Consider the following 18,373-nt stretch of genomic DNA (forward strand, 5'->3'; position numbering starts at 1 on the left):
TGTGCCAGTCAGCGCACTTAATATATGGATTTAGATTAACAAGATCCATGGGAAAATTTGTTGTATAGATACAGAATTTTATCATTCAAAGTCTTGGCAATCCTGGTTATTTTGGTGTTTATGATCGTGCTGCTGAGTCCTGTTCTTCCCACCCGTGCAGTTAGCTGCAATGACTGTCCCTACCCTGCTCTTTGTAGCACGAGGAGAAATGAAGAGGATCTGTAGGATTTAACCCTCTCTTGGCAGGTCTTTTCTTACACCTGCATAAGTAGATAGGCAACAGATTTGGAGTTCCGCCATGCCTTACAGAGTCTTTCCATTGCTGGAAAGGTTGAGAGATCTTTCCGTGGTTGTTCTTTGCCCTGAAGCTACCTGGCTTCTTGTAGGCCTCACACATTGTTGGATGTGAGAGAGAAATGTACAACAGCAACACTCTTTTCTTTTTCTGAGTCGTCTTTGATTCCCGAACTAGATAACTCCTACTGCCTCCTTTTTTTTTTTTTTTCTGTCAAAAGAAAAACCAAGACGCAAACACTTAACTTTCCAAAGCAGCAAGCAACATGTTTTACTCTGAATTGCAGCTGTAAATCTTGCCAGGATTACTGCTTAAGATCACTTTGCTGGCAAAGTTTTATGAACAATAGTAAAGGCATTTGGGTTGCTTCTCTGCAGTCTTTGCTTAAATTCAGCCCCTGCTTGGAAAACGATTTATAGCAACTAGTTTGAGGCTATTTGGTGTGTTTGCTTTTATCGAACCTCTAGACTGGGCAGAAGCTGATGGCATAAGCTACAATGAAATCTTTCTTTTGAGCAGTCACTGAGCAAATGTGTTTTTCCAGCCCCTACTGTTATTCCACAGCACACACTGTAAACTACATCTTCATTTTCTATGAAAGCTCTTTTTATCTGTGGAGAGGGATTGCTGCTAGTGTTCCAAGAAGTCAGCTTTTAAACAAGAAACCCAGCCGACTTTGCTGTAAAAATAAAAACAAAAACCAAAATACTTTTATTCTTTGTCTGATATGGATTAAGAGAAGTTGAAGGCAAAAAGCTAAGCTTTGTCACCATCCAGAACTGAGCAAAAGCTGGTGCTGAAGGGAGGAGAGGAAGGAGTTGATGAATATAAGCAGAAGCTCGTTTTGCATCCCAAGAACAACTGCCCTTTCCAATAAATAACATCACTCAAGTTGCTTTAGCTAGTAGTTTCAGTACTCTTGAACATCTTGATTCATGAAAGAAATTAAATAATATCTGGAAATTATAAAAAACATTGTTGCCTTTCTTCCTGCTCCTAGCCGAGGTATTCTGGCTTTGTAGGTAGAATGAAATATTATTCCTGTAAGACACATTTCAGCCTTTTTTGATGCAAGTTGTTGTATGAGAATGGATTCCTGTAGCTGTAGAAAACAATCTTCAATGCTCATTTTGATCCTGAGATGCCCATCTATCTACATAACTTGTTATAAGATTAGTCTAAAATCCTCTTTATCCCAGATATTTGGCAAAAACAACATTAGTGAAGGTGTGCACCTTTAGAGATTTATTGACGCTTGTTAACTGTCACAACTGCTGTATGGTTTTGCTGTTTGTGAATAATAAATTCCTGCTGCCAATAAAAATCTTATGTTGCAAGTGGAAATGAAAAATCTCCTTATAAATCTGCTTGAGTACTAATACTGTGCTTTGCTGCTTGGTAGGTGGCATCTTATGTTTAAAGACCTAGGAACTGGCATCCCATGAATTAATGTCTCCACCACACAACTCCTTTCCTGGCAATGCAGCTCCACTATACCAGGCTGAAAGTTGTAGTCTGTTACAATTACTGGTCAAGTTGGGGAAGAATCTGAATTTTCTTCCTTTTGTGCCTTGTAGAGTACTGTACAAAATGGCTTCTGCGGAGCGGAGTGGGCGTTCAGGAGGCTGTTTACTTTTCTTGATATTAGCCTTTGAAATTATAATTAAATATCATTGGCAAAAAAGCCCCTAAAATCTATTTATATTTTGTGTGACAACTTTCATCAGCTACTAGGTAATGATGGGGGCATGTGCTCAGTGAAGAAGGGTGGTGGAGGACCTGGCTGTGGTTTGGAAGGTTTTGACAAAAATAGGACACTTCCAGGGGTGATTTTTTTTTTTTTTTTGGTCTGTCATTGTTTGATACAGTTTAAAAAAAAAAAAAAAAATTCAAGGTGTACTTTCCCATCTACACCAGGTCCTTTGGGATCCACGGGCCTTGTGAGCTGGCTGAATAAGAGTCAGCAGCACAGTGTTTTGGTAGAAGATACCTAAGGAAGTGTCTGGTTCACAGAAGTAGTCCAGTAAATCTGGACTCTGTTGTCCAAACTCAGTGGGATTGAAGTGTGATCCTCTGACGATGTTAGTTTTGAGCTATTCATTCACCTCTTCGCTGAAAAATCACCACTCCTATGGGAGAGCAGTTCAGGGACAGCAAGGGTATGCAGTTTGGGGTGTCTTTGTCCTAAACTCTTGCAGATCAGTGTGGGAGAGCACATCTGTCAGAGTTCACAGTAGACAAGAGGCTTCCTCTGCAAGAGCATTTACTCCTTGCTGTGTTGCTGCAGAAGTGAGTGGTGTTGGAGATTGGTCCTTTTTCGCCCTGTTGCTAGTGCTAAGATTTGGACGACTGTGAGGCTAACCCATCAAGTTGTATTTTAGAAATTTTGAGGGAAGGCATCGCATTTCTCATTTTCTTGGCTTTTTGGGATTCTTGTTTTGAGGTTTGCATTGTGAAATGGTTGATGATAAAAACTTCCTGCTGATTTTCACTTGTAACACTGTGTCTCTGGCCACTAGAATAGAGACTGGCCAGATTTCTTAGCTGATCAGTCCCACTATGCCCATGATTTTATGTGGTAAATATTACCTGGGCAAAACCAAGAAGTATGGTTGTGTTCCATCATAAAATCAGAGAAACTTGTTCACAAAGCAATTTCAAGTAATTTTTATCTTTTGTGCTTGTACTTTTTTTAACTTTGAAGAACAAGATGACCAGCAGTCACTTTGGGGAAAGCCCCAGGAAACAGTTTTTTAAATGTGTTGTTTCACAATGTGATCTGTCTCCAATTTATGTATTTATGCATATTTCAGAGCTGATTTGGGTTACCTTATGCTAGTCTCCTAAACATATACATCATGACATATAAAAATCATTTTTATATATATATATATATATATGTAAAAATCACTTTATTTACATGTAATACTGATGGGGGTCACAAAAGCTATACAGGTGTCTTTAACAACATTCTTCAGAGCTGAATAACTTTGTTTAACATTTCTTTAAAGTCCCTCATGCCAAAACCATCTAACCATGTAATTATCAGATCCCCTTCACAGAACATCAGAACAGAATTGTGATTCGCAAAACATTCTGGTTTAACAAGTTAAGACATCGTTAGACTTCTGCTGTCTTTTACTCTGCTAACACATTTCTTCTCCTGTTGCAAAAATAAAACACTCCTTTTGTTGTAACAATCTGTCAAGTTCCCGAACAGGGAGTCCTTTCAAGAACAAGGTTCCTTTTTTCTGACACTGCTACAGTACGCTCCTACATGTTGATGTGGTCAGCAGCTCCAGAAGCAGGAACTTTATGAAGGACATCAAATACTGTAAGAAGTAACATATCAGACACTGACAAAACTGTCGCACAGGCAGATGTAAGATTGATGTCCACATTCAGTTATCTACATGTAAATAGAAGACCATTAGAGAAACTAAGGCATTCCATAAATTTGCAAGATTGTAGCCCCTCTTTGCAATAAACTATTGTAGGATTTTAAATCTAAGGAAAATAAATTACTGCATTAAGAATAATGTCGCCAAAAAAAGTTTATAGTGAAAAGCACCAAGTGCTGACAGAGCATTGTTATATGAGAAAAAAATTGCAGCTCCTGTGTGAAGTCAGGAAGAAAAAGGGGGAGACAGGAAGATGAAACACCTTCTACTGATTCAAGAGGAGATGATGAGCAGAGCTGTTACTTTTGCTAAACTTTTCATGCAAAGTCCTAGACAACATTTTTTTTTCCCCCAGTATTTTAACAGATTGCACTTAGATTCCTCCCCAAAATGACCCCAGGAAGATGTGATACTTTCTTCACTTAGCTTACTAAGGTGAAAGGGAATTGCTTCAGTGGGTCTTCAAAGCTGTCTTTGAACAAGGCTTCTGTGCTGTAGAATTGTATACTAGTCCTGTTTAAACTTTTCAGCAACGTTATCTTCCAGAAACTGGAAAGTACATGACAGAGTAAGTCCATTTTCAGAAGGTGTTACAGCACATTTAGTTCATTGCCAAAAAACTACGTAGTAGAAGTTTGTGAAGAAGGCAGTATTGTTTGTGGGTTCTGTCCACTTAAACGTATTTTGGGCTTTATGTGTTTAATATTTTTTATGATTAATTTAAAGCTGTGGCTTTGAAGAAGACTGATTTTGTTTGATGGAGTACTTGTGCATTTTGTACAACAAACATTGATGCAGGCTTGAAGCATGGTATAAATGATGTCTTCACAGATGTCCTGGAGCTTCTCATCGAAGGGTTGCTCTAGAGAGAAGGAAAACAAGCAAGCTGCAAGCAGAAGCAGAGGGCGAGAGTGGCCCCGGTGGGATGGAGCAGCCTGGCAGTTTACCTTCGGACACAGATCAGGGAATAGTGCCAGCTGAGCAGAGCTTCACCTCACCCGCCCTTCCCACGTGGACAGATGAGCCCAGCATTGACAATCCGCCTTTTGAGGAGAACACAGTAGCAGACAGTATGTCATCACTTATCAAGTCTGTTTTATCAGATGTGGAAACATTTGTGGTGTCAGAGCTTATCTCTTGACAACCGTGAATGCATGTCTTAATTTTCTGCTCTTTTCTCTTGCAATTCCTGGAGAAATATTAGTGGGTTTTGGTTATGTGCAAGTATACAACTGGGATAAGGTCACAGGAAGGAAAGAAGTTTCTCAGGCTGTGTGCTAGATATCATGGTGCTGTATCATCATGTATCATATCATGGTGCAGTAGTAATCTACTTGTAGCACTGGCCTTGCAGCAATTTGGAAGGGAGTATGTTTTCTGCAAAATTACGAAAGTTGTTTTCTAAGATGAGATTTCTTTTCCCCTCTTCCCCCTTCCCCCCTGCCTGGATCAGCAGCCTTCCCACACACGGAGTGCTCTCCTGCTCGAGTGAAAAGGCAGCTGAGTAATTCCTTCATCCATCTGCACCGAACAAGCAGTAACGTCTGTAGCATCTGGGATTTGAGAGAGGAAGCACTGAGCCTTACCACAGAGGAAGATGGTCCTGTCCCCTTCCTTCTCCGTGTTTGCAGTCCTTTAGCATACCCCTGTTCCTCTTTAGTTGTCTCCATGTTTGCTTCAGAAATGAGCTCCTTCTCTTGACCCAATAACTCAGTAGCAGCTCCTAGTGCCACTTGTGAGACCAGCTGACGAAGAGGCATGACCAAATCATATGCCATGGGGTAACCCCTAAAACACATTTTTATCATCATCACCAAATGTGAAGTGACCCACTTGGAAATGAAGTGTATGAAATTTATTACAAAGGACAGGATCCAAGTGGTTCAGAATATCCTTTTCCAATCCAAGCAACCCCGTTTCAGGAAGCATGGATGCTACTAAGTTCTTAGCTGTTTCTAACGAGCTAGGTGTTCCAACAAGTAGTGGAACTAATCCAATTGCACTTGTTTAGTTTGTTAAACCACTGTCTTGTGGCCTGTCTATATTGTGCTTTGGTGATTTGCTTTATTGAAGGTGAATGAGGTATAAAGGATATTAATCATCTTTCTTTTTAAACATAATTGGCAGCAAATCAACAGCCACCTACCTTGCCTGAAGGAGAGATCACTACTATTGAAATTCATCGGTCCAATCCTTATATTGAATTAGGAATTAGCATAGTGGGTGGCAATGAAACGCCTTTGATCAACATTGTCATTCAAGAGGTTTATCGAGATGGGATCATTGCCAGAGATGGAAGACTTCTTGCTGGAGACCAAATACTGCAAGTATGGAACCTAATTACATATTCTGTATGCTTGCTTTCCATTCACTTCTTGCAGAACTGCCTGTTAAATGAAATGGGAGATTTTCCTTGTCAGACAACATTGTGTAAATGTTGTCTTTCCAATTATCAGTTGGAAGGCAAATTAATATTCAGAGCAGAGCCCGTTGTTCTAGCACTTTTGGCTACAATGCTTTATGTTGTTTGTCGGGCCAGACCCTGGAATTGCTTTTCCTCCTTAGCATCTCTTATCAGTGTTTAAAATATGAAGGGGTTTTTTTGTTGTTTTTAAATTTTGTGGGACTTGGTCTTTATTTCAGCTTTATGCATGCTTTCTAAAGGAACTCAAGGTTACTTCTGGCTAACAAGTTGGCATGACTTGTCCTATGTAAAAAGCAATTTGTGGATTGTATGGCTGACTTCATCTGAACTGTTATTTTAATCTGGCTTCACTGTTACCTTCCAATATCCTAGACAATAGACCTGCATTTTTCAGTATGTGTAAAAGAGTCATTGATACTCTTCACTGGCGTGATTTGAAGCAAGGGCACTCTAAATATTTTTTTTTAAAAGTAAACAAACAGTTAAAATTTGAGTTGGTTATGATCAAGTGTGTATTTTTGTTATGTTTTTAAGTAATTACCCACAGACAGTGTAAAAAGATCAAATTCTATTATTTTGGACTTTTAATCTTATATTAGAGGAAGGAGTTGTTTATAGGACTCTTAAGAATGATACTGAATTCTGCATAAACAAGAGAGTCCTCCTGCTTTTTTCTATTTTTAATCATTCCACCTGAAACTAATATATTACCATAACTTCAAAATTACTTCAGTAGCAATGTTTGCTTTTGATCTCATAGCCTAAGATCAGTACAAAATTAGTATCAGCCTTTTTTATTTCACTTTTTTGAAATCAAGCCAACAGAAGTAGCTTAGATACTGTAGTTACCCTTGGAATGAAATTAGTCTGCACTTCAGAAAATAAAGTCTCTTTTGAGAAACGTGCCTTTTTCCTGTGCTAGCATAGTAGTAGGCCAAGAGAGGAGCCCAAGAGTTTTCCAAAATGTTGCCTTTTTAACAAGGAGTTGCAAATACTGATTGAATGTTGCCTGATTTATTTCAACACTCAAGGGCTCTCCTTGGTTGCCAGAACAGGGAGCTTGAGCTCCAGTGAAGCTTTGGAAATCCTTGCTGTTTGGGCAGGTGTCAATTATAGTTTCCAAAAATGTAAGTAGCAATAAATTAATTATAAACAGGATTTATAAGCTGCAGGGAGTCTTCCCTATCAATGTGCTGGCACTGGGGCTGTCAGATGTTAGGGAGTGTCCATCAGAGTCCTTCTGTCATACCAAGGAATAGATACAGGAGGTAAAAGCCAAACTTTTTGGAAGATATGGTATCTTTATTGCTTTGAATTTACCTGTGCAGGTGCTGAGCTGTTGTGTTGAAATGACCAGGCTGGATCTCTGCCAGCTGTAACTAAGTGCCAAGTTAGATGCAGCTCAGTGTGCACACTGCAGCTGGACATTCCTGAAGATGTCTTCAGAGGTTTTTATGAGTAGTAGAGGACTAAAAGAAAACCAGCCAGGACTGCCACATGAAAGTCAGCATTTTCTTGCCCAGTCAAACAAGAAGTATTATCTTTTCAAGATCTGAGGGAACAGCATTTAGTAACAGCTACATAAAAGTGCATGTTGTCTGCAAGGTATAGAAAGGTGCCTAACATTTTCAAAGTGCTCTACAAATTGTCCCTTTCTTGTGCTGGACTGTGACTGTAATTCATGTAAAACATGTCCTAATAAGAATCTCTTTCCCCAAGAAATGCTAAGACTGTTTTATTCTGAAATTGTGAACTGCCTCGTAGAAAGAACAACTACATTTTATTGCGTAAATTATTCTGTGCCCTTTGAATGCTTCCATATTTTATGTATTTACTTTAGCTAGTGACAGCTGGGTTTTGCTGGTGGCGGCTTTAAATGTTATTTTTCCTAGCTATGCCTCCTTTCCCTCTGCCCAAGGTTATAGTCTGTCTCAGGGCAGTCGCAGACCAGGACACAGCCATGGTTCAGTGTCTGAGCTTGTGGTGCTGCTGGGAGTGGCAGCTTTGTACTGGGCATCAGGCTGGAGGAGGGACGTGCTCAGGGAGGGCTACCTCCTGCTTTGCTGCTGGAGCAGCAGCCTCTCTCTCACAGGGGTAGGGTCCCAGTGGGTACAGCTACCCCTTCGTCATGCCAAAACCACCATAGCCAAATTGTTTGATGCTGACTTCTTGGAGCCCTTCGACTCAGATGTGTGATGTAAATGCGGCGGCTGTCACACATAGCTTTCTGGGTCATTTCTCTTCCTATTTTTTTTTTAAGTGTTAATATTGCTATTAGATGGTGGGAAGCTGCAAGTTTGTATTTTTACTTAGGTTGCAGTGGGGACCATTAAAAGGTGTAGGTAAGGCAGGTCAGTGTAGTTCATTTGGCATTAGCTTCTATCTGCTGAAATTGTGGGGCAAGGATTCCTCCATCAGGGCACAACAATACATGCCAAGGATGAAGTTTTAGTGTTAACTTTGAACCCCTTCTTACAGAACAAGGCAAATACAGCTTTTGTGCTGCCTTTTGTGGTGCTTGTGTTTTCTGCCAAATCTCATTGCACTGGCAATTTTTATCTTTACAGTGCAAGAAATTACTAAAGATTACTGATCTTTGTATCAGTGGGCCACATAACAAACACAATTCTTGTTTATACAGAGGGCAAGTTTAATCTGTGTTTCTTTTACAACTGAATTTTGAGTGATACAAGTTATAAGTCTGAAACTCTGACCTAGTTGAAGTTGGTGGAAAATCTAAGTTCATGCTAAGACTAGAGAACTAGTACAACTATCTTTTTCTACTGTCTTGATGAACAAATGTAATTATTCTCGATTTCAAGGGGTTTTCTAATTTTTTGCATCATGGAAGTACTGCATGTTGTTAGACATAAGCTTTCTTCAGAGATTTGGATGTATTCTTTTTATAGATATCATTTTATAGTTGTAAGTGATGCTGGGCTTGACACTGAAAGCACATGTAAAGTTCTTGTCCTGAAAAACAAATAATGTAAAGATCTAAGGAAGTCAAGTGTAAGAGAGCAGGAGAACAAAAACCCTGGACTGTGATCACAGAGCGTGTTCACTGTGAGAGAGATGTTGTCATCTTTGTGGGAAAAGGCTTCAAATTGCACCAGGAGGGATTGGATATTAGGAAAAATTTATTCACTGAAAGGGTTGTCAAGCATTGGAACAGGCTGCCAGGGAAGTAATTGAGTCGTTGTCCTGGAGGTATTCAAAGGCATGTAGATGTGGTGCTTAGGGACATGGTTAAGTGGTGGGCTTGACAGTGTTAGGTTAATGGTTGGGTTCAGTGATCTTAAGGTTTTTTTCCAACCTAAAAATCGATTTTCTAGATTTTGTTGCCAAAGTGGGTTTGTAGGAGAGGATGGAAGGACGAGAGGGGAAGCCTGGTAGGGTCAGAGGTTGCTCCAAGGTTCACTTTGCAGTGAGCTCTGAATTTAGTTTGGAAAGGACTTTATTTCCATAACCAGGAACAATTGAACACATGAAAATACCGTTCTGAACATGTTTTCTGTTGTTTTGCAGGTCAATAGCTTTGACATAAGCAACGTGTCTCACAACCACGCTCGAGCTGTGCTTTCCCAGCCTTGCTCGGTGCTACACCTCACCGTGCTGAGAGAGAGGCGGTTTGGCAGCCGCACACACAACCACGCGGACACCACCAGCTCCTTGCGGGAAGACAGCTTTCAAGTGACGCTGCATAAACGTGACTCCAGCGAGCAGCTTGGCATTAAACTTGTACGCAGAACAGATGAGCCAGGAGTTTTTATTCTTGACCTTTTGGAAGGGGGGTTGGCTGCTCAAGATGGCAGGCTCTGCAGCAACGACCGCGTACTTGCAATTAACGGACATGACTTGAAGCACGGGACACCTGAGCTTGCTGCTCAGGTTATACAGGTAATTTGCATTCCCTACCTGAGTCCTTAGCTCAGCTTTATTTCTTGGGCAAAACCTGGGATAGAGTCTGTCTCGGACATAATAGCTTGTGTAACACCTAAAAGCCTGCAGTGATGCAATTTGATGTGACTTGTGTTCTGGAAATAATAGTGCAAAGCAGGGTCTGCTTTGGCACCTAGCAGATGCAACTTCACCTCCTCAGAAGTGAAAAGTGTGTGTTAGTCTTTCTTGGCATATAGCCTGAAGGTTAGAAGACTGCTCGTGTGAGCAAGGAGAGTACTATGCAGCCTATTGCTTAGCATAAAAAAAAGAGAAAATATTATATTTATGTACATACTGTAGTTTTAGTCTCTGAGGAAGCTCTGTAAAAAGTGGGCCTTGTTCTGTATTTATTTGCCTATGCGTGGAATTGGAGTTAAAACAGGAAAATGGTTTGTCAGACTTTTTAGAGGCAACAGGTAGCAGCTGGGAGGACAAAAAAACATCCATGAGTCCTGTGCAGTAAAACTCATTTTCCGAGTGTTAAAAAAAGGGCTGTTCCCAATGTCTGGCTCTGCTCTGGGCACAAATATTCCTAAAGCCTGATGCAGTGTGGCATATGACCCTTCCCTGTTCCCACAGGAAAACCTTTACTCCATGTCTTTCTCCCAGTCCGTAAGGAAACAGCTGCAGCACATTGCTGCTTCCTGCTGACGGGATGTTGGTGAAAACTGCTCTGGTTTTAGGAAAGTTGGAATAGACCAGTAGTAGGTTCTTGCAGTCTAGTGCAGTCATCTCTGCTTAACCCAGCCCCACATAGAGAAGTCCAGTACAAATAAGTAGTAAATATTTACATTTCAGGAATTGTTTCAAGAGCTTCCCCTGCAGTTAAAGGAAAATAACAATGATCTTGGGAATTGTAATTTCAATTTCCCAAGTTTTGGGTACAGTGAAGTGGTCAGAATTTTACACTGGGTAACTTTTATCTATTGAGGTGTGGTTTTAAAGCAATAGAAAGAATCAATGTTTTATTTAACATCTGGTTACTAAGTGTCCTAGTATTCCCCAAACTCCACAATTCAATGCTCTGCACATATATAACATATTTCTTGGAAGTCTCTTTGGGAAGTACCAGAGGTGTTCAGAGCTGTTGACCAAAATCTGCAGAACCTGGAGCCATCACATGGGCTTTTCTTTCTTTTATTGCTACATGTTACAGAAGTTCACGGAGGCTGCAAACGGAATCGGGTGAATTTTCATGTTTGAAGCTTCATAACACAAAGTGAGAAACAGTCCTTTTGAATAAAGATTTCCAGCTGATGTAAACATAACATCAGAGGCAAAGGAGGGGTGTTAATATCCCCTCCGTTTTGGGAGGAATTGCAGCAAGAAGCAAGTAAGGGACTATGCAGTCTAAGCAGTTTGTGGCACCTCCAGGAACTGGAAAACATGTTCCGCTGTTGTTTTGTTTCATATTTCATCATGTTTTCCTCCCTCTCTGATAATAATGAATATCCTATCAACTTCATTACTTTGTTTGATATTTTCAACAGGCTAGTGGGGAGAGAGTGAATTTGATCATCTCTAGACCCCTGAAGTCACAGACAGTCAGTATTATCCGAGACACTGGGACTCACAACAGCAACCCACACCAACACCAGTCCCAGCAGCTGTTTCACAGCAGACCCAACTCACATAAGGTTGGTGTTTCTCCTTTTAAGAAGTATAAATACCATTTTACTCGCACGATAGTCTCAGTGTGTAGCAAGGCAAGACTGGAAAAAAGGGTTAAATCTTCTTTTTTTGCCTACTTAAAAAAAAAAAAAAAAGGACAACTTCCAAGTACTCAAGTCCTGCATCAAGTCTGGAGTGGGAACAAAAAATATGCAACAGCTTTTCAGTATTTTTTTTTTTTTTCTGACTGCAGTGAAAGAAGCAAGTTCTCTGAGCTCATACAGCTGTAGTTGTTAGAGCTTGTCAAAGACAGTGGCTCATGTGTTACCGCTGCATGGAAGAGTTGTCATTCAAGAATGTTCTTTTTTTGTTGCTGCTGTGCTGACTGCAACCAGCAAGAACAAGAGGTGTGGTACACACCATCCAGCATATAAAGAGCATGTTGGAGGGATGTGTCATCTCCTCCATGAGCCAGCAATGCTGACTGCAAGACTGCTGAGTTCTGCATGGTGGAGTATGGAGAGAAAGGCAGAATGAAGAGAATTCCATGAAGCTAGTGTCAAATTATTTGGAAGACCTGCAAAAATAAAGCCTGTGCTTGAGATGTTCTTGTAGTTAGAAAAATATGACTTCTTACTGTAGAGAAGTTGATTTTGTGAAATAATTGTCATGTTGACTATGTCAACCAAGCCACCTTTCCTCCTGTCCATTCTGTTGGCATCATTGTTTAATGTCATGCTTCTGTTGGGAGGATTTGCATGTTTTGATAGTATTTTCTTTTAAAAGTCTGCATAATCTCAGAAAAGAACAAGTGAGGTCCTAGGAAGCTTGTTTTCTTCCTGAGGGGCAAAGGCAAAGTTCCTGAATACAGTTAGTGGCTGTTAGTATTTACCACAACATTAGGCCACATCAACACAATGATTACATCTCATCTGTATCAGAGCTTGAACCCACTTTCTGTCTGCCAGCATGGGTTGTGTTCATATCACAGTTCCAAAGCTGATCTGTTGGCTGAGCTGATTTCCCTTGCGTATCAATGCTATCCATGGGCTCTTCCAAAGTGGGAAGTCCCTTGTAACCTCAAGTGGATGTTTCCCATGTTTTGTACCATTTATTTTTGCCTCTCTCTCATTAACCTACAATTGACTTAGAGGTCTTGTGGCTTGAAATATGTTTATATCATTTTGTGGCATCAGCAGTTAGTCCTAAAGCCTGAAGACTTAAGAAGGAGCTGTCTTTATATATGGTATGTGTACATATAGCTTCATATATGATTAACATGTATATATGAAGAGCAGAGTCAGTCAGAGGGAGCATGTGACATTGGAAGTCAAAGAAAAGAAGTATTGCCAATCTTCAAGAGAAGGTAGGGCAATAAATAAGCATTTGTAGTTGCAAGAATCTCCCAGGTTATTTCTTCTGTTGCTTTGGATTCCTTGCAAGTATTCCGTTAATTTAAGGTGCTGCTGTGGGTGTATGTTGTGTGGTTTGAAAGTATCACTAAATACCCTGAAGAAGAAGAGCTTCAGCAAATAAAATGTACTTTGATTCAGCTTTAGATTCTTTTTCTTGGACTAAACTTTATAATTCAGTTGTTAGAAAACGAAATACAGGATCTCTGCTTGCTTCAAGTCTGGGTCTTTGTTGTAATCATTAGGGAGTCTGCACAAGGCACCCATTACCAGCCTCTAGCATTAATTTGTCATCATATATTTTCATTTCTTTGGAGCTTCTTTGTAGTCCTGGGCCATATTCTACTGACAAATGACATAATGCTTATGTTCACCAAGACATCAAAAGATTTTTTTCTGTTTTGTGTCCCATCTTTTGACCATATAGTTCTGTAGTGCAGTTCTAAAATTTATCCTGCTCCAGTGGAGGAGGCTAAGAAAAACTGGAGTGAGATTTTCAAGATGGGACTTTATAATAAACTTTCTGTCTATATGTAAGTATCTACATGAGTGGCTCTTTTTTTTTTTTTTTTTTTTTTTCCTGACCTGGAGGAAATCCAGCCCAAGCTGATTTGAACTACTTAGTCCTTTTAAACCATTGTTAAAGTGCCAAAGTATAGCTTTGGGGTGTATTTAGTTGTGTTTTGTTCTGTTGTGGTTTTTTTAAGTTTTAACAACATTATTCTTGTCAAACAGGATCTCTCCCAGTGTGTTACATGCCAAGAAAAGCACATTACTGTGAAAAAAGAGCCACATGAATCTCTGGGAATGACAGTGGCAGGAGGCAGAGGCAGTAAAAGTGGCGAACTGCCCATCTTCGTGACAAGTGTACAGCCTCATGGATGTTTGGCAAGAGATGGCAGGATTAAACGAGGTGGGGCTTGGCTTTCCTGGTGGCACGGGTGGCCTCTGATTGCTGTTTGATGAGTATGTGCTCTGGAGTCAGGTGGTGTCAGAAAGTCTTTTCACAGACGTAGGAAAAGCCTGATGGAGGCTTTTCTTCATGTTTCAATAATGGAAACAGAGTATTTAGTATTGCATTTCCACCTTTTCTAGGAAAGGGATGTTTAGAGAACGATAGCAGGGGAAGCGGATAAGACCAGGAAATGTCTGGTTAAATTCTTTAAAGCTGGTGGTAATGCCCTGAGCTGAGGGTCTGGTGCGATTCTTTGTACTGTAGTGCACGCATCCTGTTTTTGTGTTTAATTTGGTGGGCTGTGCCCCTTCTCTGTCTGAGGAATCTCTGCTACTCAGTGTAATGCCTGAACAGCAGAAATGCTCTGATGACAGGCCACAGCTCACCTATGCTAATTTTACCCCCTGAAACTACGTCAGTGTTGACCCTGGTTCCTGAATGCTTTCTTATCCTCTGGGAGAGCTTGGGTTTGCTAGTGTTCAGGGGTGCTACAGCACCCGTCCGAGTTCCCCAGCTTTGCGGAAGAGAACCAGGAGGTGGAGGTTAGACTCGGTGTAGGTGAAGGCAGATCGATACCAAGGCATCTGGTGATTAAAACATACTGTGCTGTATGTGAAACAACGATTGCCTGTGGGATCTCTGCGATTCAGAGTTCACAGAATTACAGATTGTTTTCAGAAAGAAATAGAGGGAAAAAAACTTCACAGATTGCAAATTTAAAAAGAACAGTGTGGGAGCATCCTTATATGCTTCTGAGAGAGGGAGATTTACACCCACATACCAACGGGTAAGCTTTCTTTTTAAGTACTACTATGAAAAACACACTTGATGGAAGAATTGCAATTGGTCTTTCATTGTGTAACATTAAAGTAGCCACAGCAGCAACAAAAATTATTTAAAGTTAAGCTGCACCTCAACTTTAGCTTTCCCTGGGAGGAAAAAGCTTTTAAAAAATGAGTCGTTCCAAATGTGACCCAGGTGTTCACACTTCTGCTTTGGTTTTTCTGGCTTTCATCAGTAAGTGAGACATTGTGTGAAAGAGGAGAGTCACTGCTTGGGCAGTAAATAACATTCTTGTCATCCTGAAGCTTTTTATAAATATTCTGAAATATAGTAAAACTTGTGACAATATTTTTTTAGTGGCTTTGACTCTTTCTGGATTATCTTTGTAGAGATGCTGTTTCTTTCTTCTAATGGACCGTTTTTTGTACCAATCTTTCCAGTTGTTTTTTAATTCCATTTTGGTTTCCCAAGTAACAAGTTAGAAAAAGCAGAAGACCTAAAACATTCTGTGGAGCCTCACTTATCAACAAGAGTTGGTTACTTTGTGGTGCCTGTATTGTTTCCTTCCATCATTCTTCTTTCCCTTTTAGTTAGGGTAGACCTAAGGTCCACCACTGGAAACAATTATGTAGTGGCATCTGCTATAGCAGTTGCAGCTGAGATGATGAGGTGCTTAGGTAATTTCTGTCTCAGATTTTCAGGGCCATATACCATAGAAGTCACAGCATTTGATGTGTTATGTGGAAGTAAATGATACGGATCCAGCTTAATAGTTCAATACATTAATGTTTCAAACTTGACAGTATAAGATTTCAGAGCTATTCACATTCCCAGGCTGTTAGTTCAGACTGTCTCAGCTCCAAAAGCCACAGTATTAAATGAAACCTTAGTGCAGGAGGTGCTGTTGGTAGGAGCAACTCTGACAGACTGATGTGTTCTCACTTGCGCCTTTGAACAGGTGATGTGCTGCTTAACATCAATGGCATCGATTTGACTAACTTAAGTCACAGTGAGGCAGTGGCCATGCTGAAGGCTAGTGCTGCCTCTTCTGTAGTTGCCCTGAAAGCCCTGGAAGTTCAGATTGTAGAAGAACAGCCCCAGGCTAATGAGGAACAATTGAATACCATCAGTGAAAATGAATACGATGCCAGCTGGTCACCGTCATGGGTCATGTGGCTGGGACTTCCAAGGTACGGAATTAATTGATAAAGTAATTAGTTATCTGTTTTAAGCTAAGTCCAAGAGAGATACAGAAGCAGAGACCTTATTAGTTGCAGCACATCTGCCCTTATTTCTGACTGACTGACCATCTTGGCTATATTCAGTTGTCAGTGTGCTTATGAAGCGGACTGTGAACAGGAGCAACGTTTTCTTAGGGAACTGGAAGATGAATCTGGATTATCCCTTCACAAACTGTAGTAACTACCCATGTGAATTCTTGGCATTGAACACAAGTCATCTTTTCTATTGTTTAACCATATTGTAACTTTCTGTAGAATATCTAAAACCAGAGAGACTGTTAATAAAAACACAAAGTATATACCCATATGTCCCTTTGCTAACCTGCTACCTAAATTTACGGTGCCAAATATATAACTTTAGAATATTGGATGAGACTTGCTGTTCTGACAGACTCTTGACATGGGTCTCTTGCACACATATAAGCTATAGTTACAGATCCCCCTTGTTTTTGTTTTTTGTTTTTCAAGAACCCACTACCATCTCTGTCAAACACAAAACCTCTTAAAGATTTGCACCAAGCTCCCTCCCCCTGAATAATCTGCAGTCTGCTGGACATCACCGTGTTTCATTTTTACTCTTCTGTTTTTCACTGTCTTGAGGCTACAGCTATAAGCTTATTCCGGCATTGCTTGCTATCAAGAAATGCTCCCACTACAGCAAATAGTGTTGTTAACGTCAGTCAGGGTGTGCAGGTTAATTCCTCTCACTCTGGTTAAGAGTTACCAGACTCAGATTTGTAGTTTAAGCATAAAACCATAATCAAGAACCATGCATATTGGTAACAGAATTGCAGTTGAAGATAACAGAACCATGCACTGGCCCTCCGAAGATTTCACACTTTTTCAGATTAATTTCTCTTCCATTCAAGTATTAATGAGTTACCAAATCTCAATAAACAGCTGTCAAGTTTGGTAAATATGCTTCCTTTCCATGCTTGAGCAGCAGTTTATTGCTTATATACCACAGATGCTCACACGTGGCTCCTGAAGTTATGTTACGCGTTGTGCTGCTGTTCTTTAAGTAAGTGTTGTACATCAGTAAAGAACTTAACATCTTTTTTACCCAAAAGTTAATGTTTCTGGGTTTTTTTTTAATTGCAGTCATTGCCAACTTCATTGGCTAGAATTAATTTTCACTGGGGGAAATAACATATACCAGTACATTTAGTGAAGCATGATCTGAATTATTTACATTCTGGGTAATAAAATGGTTAGTCATTTATATTTTCATTACTGGTGATGCATCAGTTCAGAAGTAGTGAAGATGATGTGTGGATTTTTATGTTTATTTAAAGTAGAACAAGCCTAAAGTGGTTGGGGGTGGAAGAAAAACGCATTGCATTTTTGACTGGCAAACTAAGTGCATCAGGTATCCATTTTCCACCCACATTCTTGCCACCTGTGAAACCCTTAAAATGCCATTCCATTACTGTCAGTTTACAGAGTTAACTGTATTTAATTATTCTAGCACTGCATTATTTCTTTTGAATCACTTTTCTGTCTCAAGATCGTGGGGTTTTTTTAGTAATCAGTTCAAATACTGTAAAATTACTCTGGGAACAGAAGTCTAATCACCATCCCTCCCCTTCTCTTCCACGCTTAGCACAGTGGTAATGATGAGACAGCAGGTGTTGTGCCTACTATAAAAATATCTGTATGTGGTATACATCGCTTTTTCTCTTGCTATCCTGTGTTTCCATTTGACAGCTGCCTACATAGCTGCCATGACGTAGTACTGCGGCGGAGTAATTTAGGGAGCTGGGGTTTCAGTATCGTTGGTGGCTACGAGGAGAACCACACGAACCAGCCTTTCTTCATTAAAACAATTGTTCTTGGAACTCCTGCATACTTTGATGGAAGATTAAAGTAAGTTAAAATAATAGTAGTAATAATAATACTAATAACACTTTTAAATGCTTACATGCTGGTGCAACTAATTGCTTAAGGAAATACACTGTCGCACCTTGTGGTGGGAGGATCATGCAGCCCAGTAGTGCTTTGCCTCCCTGATGAGTGTGATGCAGCGAAGTACGGGGTGTTGCTGCTGGGGAAAGGGTGTCTGTCAGAGGTATGTTTGTGCTGGTACCTCTGTCATCTCCAGTCCTCCTCCCCAGCTGCAGTGCTGATGTCACCAGCTGTCTCCGTCTCCCTGTTGAACACTTCTTTAGGCCAAGAGACACTGCAAAATGTGTATGTGCAGAACTGGCTAGTTCATAACATTTTTGTCTTCCTAGAGAACAGCTCAAAAATTAGACCTTCTGTAAAGTGGGGAAAACTGCTTTATCCTTTTATATAGCCTTCTGAAGTC

At 40.3% G+C, this 18,373-nt stretch overlaps 1 protein-coding gene across 4 annotated transcripts in view; it reads left to right on the forward strand.

Annotated features, from left to right (window-relative positions):
* LNX2 (ligand of numb-protein X 2) overlaps positions 1-18,373 on the forward strand; it is a 59,060-nt gene that overhangs the window by 35,919 nt on the left and 4,768 nt on the right. For all 4 annotated transcript variants that reach the window (XM_074914913.1, XM_074914932.1, XM_074914923.1 and 1 more), the window contains exons 3-9: positions 4,528-4,766; positions 5,824-6,023; positions 9,650-10,021; positions 11,554-11,700; positions 13,822-13,999; positions 15,783-16,014; positions 17,773-17,931. In XM_074914913.1, the coding sequence (XP_074771014.1) occupies positions 4,528-4,766; positions 5,824-6,023; positions 9,650-10,021; positions 11,554-11,700; positions 13,822-13,999; positions 15,783-16,014; positions 17,773-17,931 (1,527 nt within the window). The remainder of the gene's footprint in view (positions 1-4,527; positions 4,767-5,823; positions 6,024-9,649; positions 10,022-11,553; positions 11,701-13,821; positions 14,000-15,782; positions 16,015-17,772; positions 17,932-18,373) is intronic.

The sequence above is a fragment of the Athene noctua genome, chromosome 1, assembly GCF_965140245.1.
Source record: "Athene noctua chromosome 1, bAthNoc1.hap1.1, whole genome shotgun sequence".
NCBI lineage: Eukaryota > Metazoa > Chordata > Aves > Strigiformes > Strigidae > Athene > Athene noctua.